This window comes from Odocoileus virginianus, chromosome 9, assembly GCF_023699985.2.
Source record: "Odocoileus virginianus isolate 20LAN1187 ecotype Illinois chromosome 9, Ovbor_1.2, whole genome shotgun sequence".
In the NCBI taxonomy this organism is placed as follows: domain Eukaryota; kingdom Metazoa; phylum Chordata; class Mammalia; order Artiodactyla; family Cervidae; genus Odocoileus; species Odocoileus virginianus.
In genome coordinates this window covers 62,270,041-62,284,163 of record NC_069682.1, presented here as the reverse complement: position 1 = coordinate 62,284,163, position 14,123 = coordinate 62,270,041, and the positions used below count along the sequence as shown (strand labels likewise).

The 14,123-nt window shown below is 55.3% G+C and overlaps 1 protein-coding gene across 1 annotated transcript in view; it reads right to left on the bottom strand.

Annotated features, from left to right (window-relative positions):
* VSTM2L (V-set and transmembrane domain containing 2 like) overlaps nt 1-13,899 on the bottom strand; it is a 38,172-nt gene extending 24,273 nt beyond the window's left edge. The window contains exon 1 of the mRNA XM_020892119.2: nt 13,515-13,899. Within this exon, the coding sequence (XP_020747778.1) occupies nt 13,515-13,635 (121 nt within the window). The 5' untranslated portion in view covers nt 13,636-13,899. The remainder of the gene's footprint in view (nt 1-13,514) is intronic.
* Between the last annotated feature and the right edge of the window lie 224 nt (nt 13,900-14,123).

The following is a 14,123-nucleotide window of genomic DNA, read 5'->3' as shown; positions in this document are numbered from 1 at the left end:
CCGGCTCTGGCTGCCCTGGCCACTGGCCCAGTCCCACGATTCATCTTTAGTTGGCACCTCTGAGATCTTGTTCGCTCTGGCCCATAGACCTGAAAGCTTTCCCACTCACCTATATGGGGCAGCATCCTGTCTGATTTGCCAGAAGGTTCCCTGTGTCTTGTATGTGGGGAGGACTAACATCAATTTCAGGAATGAGGAGGCCTGAATGCGTGCTAGTAGGATGAATGACCAAAGAAATGAATGGAGGGCTCCCTTCTGACTGTACTGAGGCTTTGGAAGTGACTTTCTGAGGCATCAGTTTCCTTCCCATCCCTCTGCTGCCCCCACAAATGGGAAAAGAACACTACTTTTGTATTAAAACAAACATGAATATATTATGGCATGGAATACAGAACTCATGCATTTTGGATGAAACGGGAGACATCAAAGAAATGTTGCCCTTGGTGGGGAGCTGTTTACTCTCCGGCACGAGGCGAACCCCTTGTCAAGGACCTCCATCCCATCCAATCGGAGGCTGCCTTCATCTCTGCAGCCTCAGGCTCTTCAGACCATGCTCTGCGCATTGGAGGGCTGATGTGCTGGGAAAAGGGGCAGAGGACCCAGAGGAAAAAGAGGGACTGGGGACAGGTGAAGTCCAGGATTTACAGATGTAGATGCCTTTTCATCCATACCACAGAGCCCTTTCCATGAGTCCAAGCCCAATGCAGGGCATGATCCACAATCCTCACAACAATCTTATGGTTTTTCACAGATAAAAAAAATCTAACACTTGGGGACAAAGAACTGTGTATCACAGGGCACAGATCCAGTAAATGGTAGGGCAAGGATGTGAACCCAAGTTCCAGGAAACTCCAGAGCCTGTATTATTGCCACACCAGCCCCCGTCCCTAACACTTTTTGCTCCACTCTTTCTCTCTTTGTGACACTGTGAAAGTCGCTTCACTTCTCTGGGCTTCAGTTCCCATGTGTGTCATTGGTTAAAGGCTTATTTTGAGGATTACATGAACTGTGCAGGTGAAGAGCCTGTTTCGGTGTTCTGGACACAGTAGGGCCTCAACATCCACTCACTGCTGAGTTTTAGGGACACACAAGCACATTGACCTAGGTGGGGTCCCTGCCCAGCCCCCGCTGATTGCCCACCCAATAACAATTCAAACCACTAACAATTAATGTGCCTCGGTTTCCCCATCTGTAAAATGGGGATAACAATAACAACCACTTCAGAGGCTGATGTAAGGTTTTTTTAAAATTAATTCTTCTTGTAGTTGCTAATGTGGTTAGTTTCTGTATACAGCAAAGGGAATCAGCTATTGTTTACATCTATGCCCTTGTTGTAAGGATTAAATCCATTAGCATTTTTATAAAGTGAGTGTCTGACTCCAAGTATGTGCTTATAAAAATGTTTCCTTTTTATTTATTTATTTAGTGGTAATTGAAGTGAAATTCACATAAAATTAATCATTTTAAAGTGTACAAGTCAAGGGCATTGAGTATAGTCACCAAGTTGTGCGACTACCATGTCTATTTAGCCCCACAACATTTTCATCCCCCGACTAAGCAGTCACTCCCCCTTCCCCCAGACCCTGGCAACCACCAATCTGCCTTCTGTCTCTATGGATTTGCCTATTCTGGATATTTCACATAAACGGAATAATAGAATATGTGGTCTTCGGGGACATGCTTTTTTCACTAAGCATAATGTTTTTGAGGTTCGTCCATATTGTAGCATATTATCAGATTTCATTCCTTTTTATAGAGTTGTTTATTTAATGAAATATCTCACAGAATCCCTAGCACAACCTGGGAAGCAGCCACTGTCACCCTCCTCTTCTTCAGATGAAGAAACTGAGGCACAGAGAGGGTGGGGACTTGCCCAGGCCCCCTGCCAGGCAGCCCCCACGAAGCAGGGCTGGCAGGCTGGGGGCAGGGTGCCTCCCAAGGCCACTGGCGCATATTGAAGGAGACAGCCGTGGAATTACAAATCTGGGGAGATTTCAGGAGAGTGGAAATGTTCTGGCACTTGCAGGATTGTGGAAGTTGAGCAGGTTTCCCCAGTGGAATTCCCGCCTCCTCTTCCCACACATCTAGGCCACAGGGGATCAAAGGGCTTGGGAGGGAGAAACCAAGTGTGGGGATGTGCAGGGAGCCAGGGATGGGATGAAGGCTGATGGCTGTGCAGGTACCATTTCTTTCCATGCTCACCTGCACATCCTGCAAAGCCGGTGGGTGAGCCACCCACTGCACTGATGGCTAGTGAGGCTCAGAGAGGTTGGTGGGGGAGGTGGGGCCAGGATTTGAGCCCTGGGGTCTGAGCTCAAAGTCCAGGTGCATACCCATCCTCAATGCTTGTCACAGATTGCAGGGGGTGTGGATGGAGGAAGCACAGGGAGGCTGCCATCAGCCATAGAATGAGAGGTTACCCCAGAGCCCCAGAGAGAAGCTTCCCCAGATCCACCAAGAAGGGAAAAGAAAAGTCTGGAAGCACCCAGAGTGGAGCGAGGGAGGCCGGGACCATGCAGGACAGAGCAAGTGAGCGGCAAGATGGGGGCACCTGAAAGCCAGGTGCAGAGAGAGACTGAGGCAGCGCGCCCAGGGACGCTTCGGAGCAGAGCTTCTGGGGATGCCCAGAAGGCAGGGGCAGAGAGCAGAGTGGCTATGCGGCTGCCTCCTCCACCCCCTCTCCGCCGGCGCTGGCCCAGTCAAACCCAGCTCCCCCTGGGACCCAGTTCCTGCCCCCACCCCAGTCCCTCCTAACTGCCCAACTGTGTCTGAGAAATCCAAGACTGCGGCAGTAAGCACGTGGGCTCTGGAGTCGAAACCCAACTGTACTTACCAGAGGTCAGCCAAACTCCGAACCCCAGTTTCCTCATCTGTAAAATGGCTATTGTGGGGACTCGAGGGGATCACACATACCTGAAATGTCTAGCACACGGCAGGCTGCACAGAGCACTGTCCCAGCAGCTGCTATTCATGCTGCCTCTCTGGGGGGGCGGGGGTCTTGCTCCAGCCCCGCCTCCCAAAGGCTTCCACCTCCTTTTCCCTCACCTGGAAGACTGGCCTTTAGGGAAGACTTTTAAGCCCAATGACTATTCTAGAAGCAAATAAGCCCTAGCTGAAGGGTTTCTGCCCTACCCCAGGGCCTTTGCACTTCCTGTTCTCTCTGCCTGGGAGGGGATTTAATAGAAAGCAGCAGAGCTGGGATGGGGTTGGGGGCATCCAGTGCCTATGTGGAGTTCAGTGACCACTGCTGCGGTCTCTGGGGGACATGAGGAGACCAGCTGCTGAGTCTCGGGGCCCCTGCCCCCAGAGCCCTGCCATCAGCCAGCCTGTCCGCCCCTCCCTCTCGTCTGCCTGCCCGAGACCATTAGCGTGGCTTTGCTTTGAGCACTATTTCCACCACCATGTGCTCTGGCCGCTGGGCCTCCATTAGGGACCCTTTCCTGGGGCCGATGACAGGCGGCAAACAGCTCCCCAGCGAGCCAGCTGTAATTGCTGCCGCCTCTAAGGTCGGAAATGATTTTTTTAAAACCTCACAAAGCAAAACAGACACCCTGCCTCCTGCTCTCTCCCTCCCTGCCCTCAGCCAGGAACCAAGCCTGAGATTTCTGAGAAAGGAGGGTGCAGTTAAGATTCCCCTCAGCCCAAAAGACACCCTTAACATGCCAGGCCAGGGACAGCAAAGTTTGGGGCTCTGACCCTTGCTTTGAACTCAGTGTGAGTTCACCCGACATCTAAGCCACCCCCCGTTTCCTCCTGGGCAAGATGAGCGTGTTGATGGGTATCTGGGGTGCCTGCCAGGGTGACCGTGACGGGGCTCTGACAGGAGGTCACAGGCCTCTCCGTGAAGCAGAGAGAACCGCAAGGCAGGAGGGGAAGGAAGAGAGCCTGCCAAGGGGAGAAAATCACTTGGGAAAAGGTTCTGAGGAGGAAGGAGCTCATGTGTTCAAGAAAGGAAGCCAGCGTACTTCTACACGCGCGCGCGCGCACACACACACACACACACACACACACACACGTGCACACACACCAGACACCCGGCTCCCCTCTCCTTTCAAGCCCATATTCCCGTCAATCCCTGGGCACTTAAAAACCAGCCCCAGCATCCTATGAGCCCAGAAACTCAGCCCCTCTCCCCAAAAACAGCCTCTCCTCCTCCATTAGCCCCTCCAGCCTCCAAGGCCTATTTAAGGCCCCCACTTCAACCCGCAGGGCCAGCCACGCCCTGCGCCTTCACCACCCAGAGATCCTCCAGGCCTGCCTCTGCCCTGGGGATCAAAACCAACCCTCCCCAGCCTATTCTCAGCACCTCCAGCCACGGCCTGCTTTTCTGGGTATGCCAGCAGCCCCCTCCAAATGAAGCCCCTGCCAGACCCAGACAGTTGGGCAGGGCTCCCTGCCGATCACCAGATTCTCCTCTCAGCCCTGATGGTCCCTGGACGCAGGCAGACAAGGTGCCCACCGCCCCCAGGAGGCCTTCCCTGACTGCACCAGGATACAGCAACCACGCTCGCTGGGAATCCCCCTGAGACCGCCCTCCTTCCTGGCCCACCGGCCCTGCTTCCAGGGCTCTCACCTTTGGCTGAATGTCCTCCGTTGTGTCTCCCTAAACTCACCCCTGTGGACACTCACCAAGGAGCTGCCGGGGAAAGGGATGAAGCTTCTTCCGAGGCCACCTCAGGTCACAACACAGAACAGTCCCCGGGGGTAGGGGAAGGACTCCAGAGCCTGGCTGTGCTTCACACCAGCCCTGTGTCCTGGGGCCAGCCTGGAACCTCAGTCACCCCCCACCTCCTGCCCCGTGACATGAAGGCTGCTTCCCCCGAGGTCCACAAGTGGGCTTTGGGGGCCCTCAACAAGCCCCCCTGACACTGGACCAAGCCACGTGGTATTTTCCTGAGGAAACAACCCAGTTTTCACCAACCAGTCCAATTCTCAAGAGGATCGTGCCCTCCAAAAAAATTAGGAACCATTAGTCTAGACCAGGTCCAGTGCCCCTTGTAGCTTCCCCGTGTGGTCATTCACTCGTTTATTCGTTCTGTTCATTCAGCCGGCATTTCCTGGGTGCCTGCTCTGTGTGGGTGTCACTGTGATACAGAGAATCCGTGCACGTGTAAGCCTGAGATGTCACCTGAAGAGAGGAGAGTGTGTGCGTGTGTGTGCGTGTGTGTGTGTGTGTGTGTGTGTGTGTGCAGAGAGACAGAGAGAAAGGGCAGACTGAGGTGGGAGAGATGAGAAGGGGGAGGAAGGAGATGGAGCAGACACAGGGAAAGGGACAAAGAAAGATGGAGAGAGATGGAAAGATGCGGATAGAGATCAAAAGAGAGACAGACAGACAAACCCGTAGAAAGAGATCCAGAGGAAGGGGAGCAGGTGAGCATGTGGCACCGACGGGCACTGCCAGGCCCCTAATTGATGGCTTTGAGTGAGGCCCCCCCGCCGGCTCCAGCTCTAACCTTCCAGATGCTCCCAGAGCCTCCACACCTCACATCCCAAGGGCACCTGCCTGGAGGGGCTGGGGAGGCTGGACCTGATGCAAAGGCAGAGGGCACCTGCCTGGGCCCTTAGGCCAGTCCGATCAAGGACCACCCAGGCCCCTTCCTCCCCACTGCCACAGCTCCTCCAGTCACATGTGAGCAAATACCTGAGCATTCACTCCAGACTCAGGCTCAGACAAAAAACAGCAGCCCCCGTGGGATCCAGGCAGGCATGACCCTACTCCCACCGCTCCCCACTGATGATGCCAGACTTGGATCCAGGACCCTAGACTCTCAGCCCTGGGCTCTTTCAGCCAGAATGGGCCTTCTCAGCCTTTTGGCATCACGGGCCTTGACAGAATCCCATGAATCCAGGGCGCGCTGTGGAACAAAACACTGGCCCACAAGCCCAGCTGGCTTGGCAACCAGCAGAGGACAGATGAGCGGGTTAAGAGCTGCAAGCTGGGCTCCAGCCCGGCTCAGCCATCCAACATCTGTGTGTCCTCAGGCAAGTCGCATCACCGCCCGCCCCTGCAAGCCTCAGTGGCCTCGTCTGTAAAATGGGAGTGCCCTCTGCACACAACAGGCAAGGACTGGATGAGAGGAGGTGGGGAAAGGGCAGGCACAGAGAAAATCCCCTGTGAGCCCTGGCTGGTGTTTTGGTTCAGAGCCCACAAGGCCACTGAGAGCTAAGCGCCAGGTGCCAGATGGAATGCCAGGCCACCATCGGCCCCATCCTCACCTGTTGATTGGAGGATGAAGGACAGCACTTGGGAGGATACAGATGGAGGTGTTCCAGATGCTTAGAGCTTAGAACTCGGTGCTGTTCAGGTGGGAAAATGAGGCCCAGAGAGGGGCAAGGACCTGCCAAGCCACCCAGAAGCTGGAGGCAGAGGGAGGGTGGATAAAAACCCAGGTTTGACTCCCTTCCCCAATTCTGGCATTTTAAGTGGGAGCGGAAATGATAAAGGAATCTCTTAACACTGGGAGCAGAGAAGGCCCCCACCCCCACCGTGTCCCCAGTGTGGGACTGGGCCTCCTCAGTGTTGGGAGCCCTGCCCAACTCAGCCCTTGTCCCAGCCCCACCACTAAACTGCTGGGTGGCACATCTCATTAACACCCACTGTCTTCTGGCTTCTGCCCACGTCACCAGTCTTTGCTTATTTGGGAAAGAAGACAGGCTTCCCCTCTGTGATACCCCCAGCTAATAACTGGTCCAGCTTGCATACCTCCTGTGATGGGGAGCTCACTCTTTGTACCTTCACTTCTCCAGGAGGGGGTGCCCTTCTCCAGGCTGAACATCATTCCTGCTCCTTAACTCATCACAACTTACACTTACATATATTTTACAAGTTTAGTTGTCTGAGCAAGAGCCCTATCTGTCTTCTTCACTGGTATACCCCCAGTGGCTAAAAGAGCCTGCTCCATGGTAGGTTCTCAACTATTGAGATATTTGTTGAATGAAGAAAGGAATGAATGTATGATCTTGCAGCCCCTGTTAGGCCAGCAGTTCCCAGCGTGAGGAATAGGAGTATGAGGTGGGAGGGGGTGGCCTGCAGGCCAGCACCCCCCAAGTATGGTGACCCCCACACATGAATGCATCTGTGTACCACCTGTACTATTAAGTCCATCATGCTTTTCTATAAATGAACTCACTATGTTTTAATATCGCTGTTAGGCTCATTCTAAGCAATCATATCTGTGAAATCGCAGTTTTGATGTGCTGGTTATATTTTTCCAATCCACATTAAAATAAATGCATAACTATTAAAATGTAAGAGGTTTGTCTGTGTTCTGCCTAAAACCATCTCTCAGGTAGGACCCAATCTTGCTGAGAGGGGTCTTCTTGAAGAAGGTGATGGTTGAGCTGAGTCCTCTGCGGGCTTCAAGGAAGGGGAGGGGACACAGCAGTGGACAGGGGGACCTGGAGCAGCAGCAGCCCCTCTGCCCACCCCCTGCCCCATCTCCCTTCTCCACAGCAGCAGGTACCAGAGCGATCCTGGGGTCACCAGCCGGTAAAGGAGTGGATTTATCCCCCTAGCGAGACCATGGCCCCTTTTTCCATTGGAAGAATCCTACTGGGGCTAGGAGAAGAGGCTATATCCTGGGACCCCGTTAACCTCAGGGCTGAAGCATCTCATATGCACCCCAAGGGGCTAGGCCTGGGGGTCTACCCACTGCAAGAGGAGATCACCCTTACTCACCCTAGATGCCCATGTCGTGGTCAGTAAGGATGAGGAATGGGTTTGGGTTTTGTGATTTTCCTACTAATAACATGGATTTCTTATGAAATTAAAATTAAGTGAATGTTTAAAATGACACTGACTTGGCATGAACAGAAGTTTACATTCAGACCTTAGACTTCTACCTCCTTGCCACCCTCTCCATCACTTCCTGCCTTCTCCCTGGGCTGGGCGTGTGGTGGGTACCAGGACATGAGGGACTCTGACCCACTCCCACCATGGAGCTCCGGTCATTACAGTGAGGGTGGTGAGAGTGCCCAGATGCCAGTCCCCATGTGCCCAGCTGGCCCCAAACTCCCTTGGGGCTGAGACACTCTTCCCATAACGCCCTCAACAACTGGTTCAGTCCCTAAAGTCCAAGGTCATGGCTGAGCACCAGGAGGTGGGCTTGCTTCACGTCCCCCTTCCCTTCTTTCTGACACCTACCTCTCAAGGGTGCCGATGTCATTGTTCACACCACGTATCCACTCTCCTTACCCATCTGATTTTCTCAACCTATGACACAAGCTAGAAAGTCACCAAGACAGGTTCTGGTCTGGGGGTGGCCAGGTCCACTGCTGCGCAGCTCAGGTGTGGAATGTAGAGGTGATCACCACGGGGCCAAGGGCCTCTCCCTCCTCTCTGGCACACAAGAGCATTGCAAACTTGGGCCCCGTCTGGGCTCCAATACTTGCTAGGTGCGTGACCTTGGGCAAGCCCTTTTAACCTCATGGAATCTCAGGTTCCTCATGAACACAATTGGGCCAGGGGAAGTCCCCTCCCCTTAGGCTTCTTATAAGGATCAAATGAAACAATGCCATTTACAACCCTGACTTGACAATATACATTTGCTTCCGTATAATTCTCACTCTCTCTCTTTTTTAAGTATTTATTTATTTGGCTGTGCCAGGTCCAAGTTGCAGCATGTGAACACTTGGTTGCAGCATGCAAATCCTTGGTTGTGGCATACAAACTCTTGTTGCAGCAAGTGAGATCTAGTTCCCTGACCAGGGACTGAACTCAGGCCCTCTGCATTGGGAGCCCAGAATCTTAACCACTGGCCCACCAGGGAAGTCCCCTCACTCTCTTTTTGTACAGAGGTGGGTCAGGGGATCCCCAAGCCAAGCACTAACCTCCCAGGCAATCTGGGCGCACGCTCTCTTGGCCAAGACCTTGGTTTTCCCCTTTGTGAAATGCGTAGAAGATGGTCCCAAAGGCCCTGCTGGCTTGGCCTGAGCCTCAGTGATTCATTCATTCCAAGTGCTCCATCTCCTGCCCCGATGACTGGCAGGTGGGAGGGGACCACTCTCCCCGCACCCCGGGCCCTGCCCACTTACTTGTCACCAAAAGACTTCCCCCAACAGGCCTGCTGTCACAGAGGCAGCGAGTTGAATTCCCAGTCCTGCTGGCCGCCTGCGGCTCCCCTTGCTTGGGGAAAAGGCTGAGGGAGCCGCTGATAGGCAAAGTGTCAAAAGCAATTGGTGTGAAGGACTTGGGGAAAACTGCTTGCGAGGGCCAATTCCCCACAGGAGGCCAGGAAACCCTCAGCCCAGGGCGGAGTGTTTACGGGCGTAATTGATAGAATAATCACCAACACCCGAGACAACGGCGAACACATTTTTAACATCATAACCTTCGGAAGACAGCACTCAATTTTCTCCATCTCCCAACCACCAAACTAGCCAGCTTATTGATGGGGAGATACCAACAGTTCGGGAAGGAACGCAAGAAAGCCAGGGTCATTTTTCAGTGCACGGGCTGTTTGCCAAATGGCCTGGCGGCCCCCACCCCCTCCCAGCATCCCGCTGCACCCTCCTGGCAACAGAGAAAACCTCAGGACAGGGAATCACTCAATGGACAAAGGCCCGGCCAAGCCAGGATCCTTGTCTGCATTGGGGTGTATTAATAATTGAAGGTGCTGGCCTAGGGGTGTGTGTGTATGTGTGTGTGTGTGTGTCAGGGCGAGGGCGGGAGGATGGATGTTTGCTGCAGTGAAGGGCTTCCTTGGGCTCCTCTGAGGGCCCACATACCCATCCCAGTCGGGACTCTTCCTTGCTGGCAATCCAGCAGCCCCTGGCACCAGGCAATTTCCCATCTGTACATGTCTCATCAGGTTGGGTGAATAGTTACGGCAGTGACTCTAAGACTCCAGGCCTGGAGAGCTTATTGAAATGCAGATTCCAGGGTTCTCTCAACAATCATTTTGGCCAATGGATCTGTATTTTAACAAACTCCCTGGTTGCCGGGACCGCAGGAGATCCACAAAGATCCTCATTAAAGATCCTGCCTCCTGAGGACTTCTCTGGTGGTTCAGTGGTTAGGACTCCGTGTTTGATCCCTGGTCAGGGAACTAAGATCCTGTGTGTGGTGCGGCCAAAAAAATTAAAAAGATCCTGTCTTCCAGACCCCTACTGTGAATAAGATCTAGGAAGAGTCCTGGAGAAGAAGTCTAATCCAGCTTCCTGCTTCTAACTTGCACACGGCCTCAGCAAGATCTCATCACCTTGCTGAGCTGCTGGTTCCTCTTGGTGGAACCCACTGCTTTCCCAGGTCTCCGGGGAGCTGGAAGGCAGTCCCTGGAGTAGGAAAGGGCAGGGGAAGGAGTTCCATCACATGACTGGCCAAGCCTGCCTGACACCATTGCTGGGGGAGGCAGGTTTGGAACTGCCACACGCACTTTCATTGGAGGCTCGCCTTCCCAGCTCTCTGTACAGACTCAGTGACCTTGAGCAAGTCACTGGCCCTCTGTAACCTTTGTTTCCTCCTATGCTGGGTGTCAGCCTTAGTGAGCAAACACTGGTCAGGGGTTTGGAAGCTCCTACCACACCGGAGGAAGTTCATAAATGCCAGCTCTCTTTCCTCCCACCTGCGCTGTGCTCAGGGCAATGAGCTAACCCTATCTGATCAGAAAAAATCAAATTAGCTGCTATTCATTGAATACCTATCAGCATAGATACTGACCATCACCACCCTCGCCTCCTGTTTCCCGCTGTCTCCCTAAAAGACAGGAACCACTCCCTCCCCATCACTTCTCATGTCTTTAAAAACCCCTCTGCGAAGTAGGCTGAGTGGAGGCAGCCGGGAGGTGGGAAGTGAGACCGATGTCCTTGCGGACCCATCTGACTGTGGGCTTTCCCTGTGACAAGCCCAGGGCGAGCAGGTGGAAGGCTAAAGCCTGGTGGCTGGGCTGGACTGGGCTGGGCTGGGCTGGAACTGAGCTGGAGAGCAGCCACCAAGCGGTTGGGGTCAATGGACTCCTCCCCGGGAGCCCCCACTTCCAGCTTCCCACCCCGACCCGAGGCACAAAGACACTTCCCCAAGCCAGGCACATTTCCTGAATCAGCTGAGGACACGCAGAGCCCAGAAATAATGGAACGATCGGGCTCCAATCTGCTAAACAGCAATTTCTGGGCTTTTTCAGCACACACAGCTTTTATCAAATTGGTATTCTCCTCCTGAACACAAACGGCTTATTAGACATGACCCACTTATCCACCGCGTCTCACTATCATTAATAACAGTTTCTTTTTGTGATTAAGTGAGTGGCTCTGAGCCCTTCCTGTGGTGTTGGGCGTCTGGCCCGGCAGAGGGGCAGTGGTGGGGGCTCCTTGGCATCAACTACTTTGTGACTTTGAACCTGGTAGTGATGGGAGCCGGCAGTCTGGACCCTGCAGAGCGGTCCAGCCTCTTCGCTTCTTGAGGGACAGAAAGAGCCCTAGAGGGGTGACTCAGAACTGCACGGTGGGTCAGGGAGAGAAGCCAGGCTCCCCTGCAGCCAGAGCTGTGTCCTTCCCATCCAACCCCTCCTCTGGGCCCTTGCTGGACCACCCCAGGGTGCGATGGGGACAATACAGCCAGCGGGGCAGAGCTGTGCCCTAAGCATGCCTGGCACCAGGGGGCAGGCAGAGACTGCCACACAGGGGTGAACCCTGCTTCCCGATGAGGGGGCCACCTCGAGGCCTCAGGAATGACAAAGTGGCACCCACAGCCTGGGGGTCTGTGTCTGTACCCACAGCTCCAGGCATGGGATGATGGCAAACCTCAGAGCACCACTCCTTGTATCTCTCGGGACCGAAAATTCAGGAAAGCCCTTCCTTGGAACACCCTCCTAGTGTGAGTTCCAACCGTGCCAAGGAACTGAGCAGAGCCAGGAGGGGAGCGGGAGGAGGAATCCCTAGTTTCCCTTGAATGGAGGGAACCTGACAGGGAGATGAATGTCCTGGAAAAAGCACTGTCTTTGCCCGACGGACTCTGCGGCCAGTCTCGGTTCAACCACTCACTCACTCACTGTGTGACCTTGGGCAAGTCTCTTTACCTCTGAGCCTTGGTTTCCCATCTGTATACTAAAGATCAAAATAATCCTTCCCCTATTTTACCACTGCTCCAGCCAGGTCGGTAGAAATTAGATGAGGGATAAGAAAGGTGTGCAAACGGTACACAGAGCGGTTACTATTTAACCTGGTCAGGAAGAAGGGTGTAGGGAGTCATAGTTCCTCAAAAGCAGAGACCCTGAGAAGGGCTTACTCTCCCAAGCAATTCCAACTCACACGTCATGCCCCAGCAAAGCCTTCTCTGATCTCCTACCACCACAGCCCTTACTCTTTTCCATCAGAATAAATCACCCAGTTCTCTGCCCTTTGTGCAAACCCGTCCCCAGTCCTGGGCATACACTGCCTAGCATGGGTGCTGCAGCCTCCCCTACCAGCTCAGAAACCCTTGTAGGGAAGAGATGGATGGATGAAGCGTCTCCATTTTCATCTATGCCCTGGTCCTCATGCAAGAAGGAGTCCACTTCACGGAGGCAGGGGGAGCCCCTGCAGCTGCCGGCCTCAGACAATCCAACTCTACCGCCAACTTGGGCTCCTCTGGGGCTGGAAGGAGCTTCTGACACTCTGGCAGCCAGTGCTGGGAATGCTCACTTGCTCCCCAGCTCCCACGGAGGCTGAGTTGAGAGGTCCCACCTTTGAGTCCTCCGGGGTCAAAGATGAGGATGAGAGGAGACCCTACAGAAGGATGGCAGGGGGCTTCCTGCCCACCCCTAGAGGCAGACAAAAGCTCCAGGCTTCCCTCTTCCCCTTCCACGCCTCCGGCTGGAAGCAGCAATGCCAACTATTCCAGCGTCTTTGAGGGGTTCCCACCAAGCCAAGATGCTACCCACCTGATGGGGTGGCTGCAGTCCAGGCTACCAGTTCTCAAGAAGCGGGCTCGTCTGTCCCCCCAGGACCTTTCCCAGTGGGGCAAGTGCAGAGAGGGAAGGGACAAGGACAGCTACCAGGTTAAAGCCACAAAGGGGAAAGGCAGATGGGCAGAGAGGGGTGGGTGGGCAAAGTGCATTCACAAGTGTGTGTATTTTGCCAGTGTGTCTGCAGGAAGGCGGGCAGACAAGAGTTGTGCACTGGGGTGCCAGCTGGCAGGGTGTGAGCCCTCCGGCTGCACCTGCTATGTGTGTAGTGGGCACAGAAGTGAGGGCGATCCAAGAAGGTGTCTGGAGGTGTGTGAGGGTAGGAGTTGTGTGAGAAAGCAGCGAGTGTGGCTGTGTGTCCGTGGCTGGTCATGGAGGTGTATGTGTCCGCGCGAGTGTAGAGGGTGGGAAACGAGCCCTCCGCGAGAGTGGCATGGAGGTGGCACGCGAGGTGCACCCTCGTCCGCAGGAGTGGCCAGGGAGCCAGGGCCGGTCCGCAGACCCGGCAGGGGGCGCCCCCCCTCGGACTCCCGCCACCGGTGGCGCGGGTTCGAGCCCGAGGACGACCAAGTTGGAGCCGCGCGGCCCAGGGTGGGGTTTGGTGGGGAAGTCCGCGGGGGCGGCGACCCAACTCACCGTGGCCGGAGATGTGATTGTCCCAAGGCGCGTGGCCGGCGGGCCGCGTGGCGCCGCCGAGTTGCAGGAAAAGTGCCAGGTAGTGGAGGGCGCCCAGCGCCACGGCGAGCGGGGCCCCCATGGTGCGCGCTCGGGCCGGAGGGGGCGCCGCCGCCTCACATCGGGGCTCAGAAGACCGCAGACCTCGCGCCCTCCGGCCCCTGCCCGGTGCGGCCTGGCTGCCCGGCTGCGGTTGCTGCCCCTTCGCCCGCGGAACCCGGTCGGGCCCTGGTTCCGGCCCCCGCCCGGCTCCGGCCCAGCCCCGGCTGCGGGAAGCGAGCGCACGCCCAGCCGGCCGCCTCCGACTGCGGGACTCTTCCCTTCCGCGGAAGGCCACTTCGCTCGGCGCCGTGCCGCCGCACCCCCTCCCTCCCGCTCCCCCCGCCCGCCCAGAGGAGGCGGCGGCGGCGGCGGAGGGATCTGCCGCTTGATTTATCATCAAAGTTTTGCCCAGGCTGGGATTTTTAAAGTGGTACCCGCAACTTCTCCCCGCCCGAGAGCGCAAGTGGGGGCGAGATGGGATGGACGAAGCCACCCCAGGGGCCCGGTTCCTGCAAAGGATAACACTAC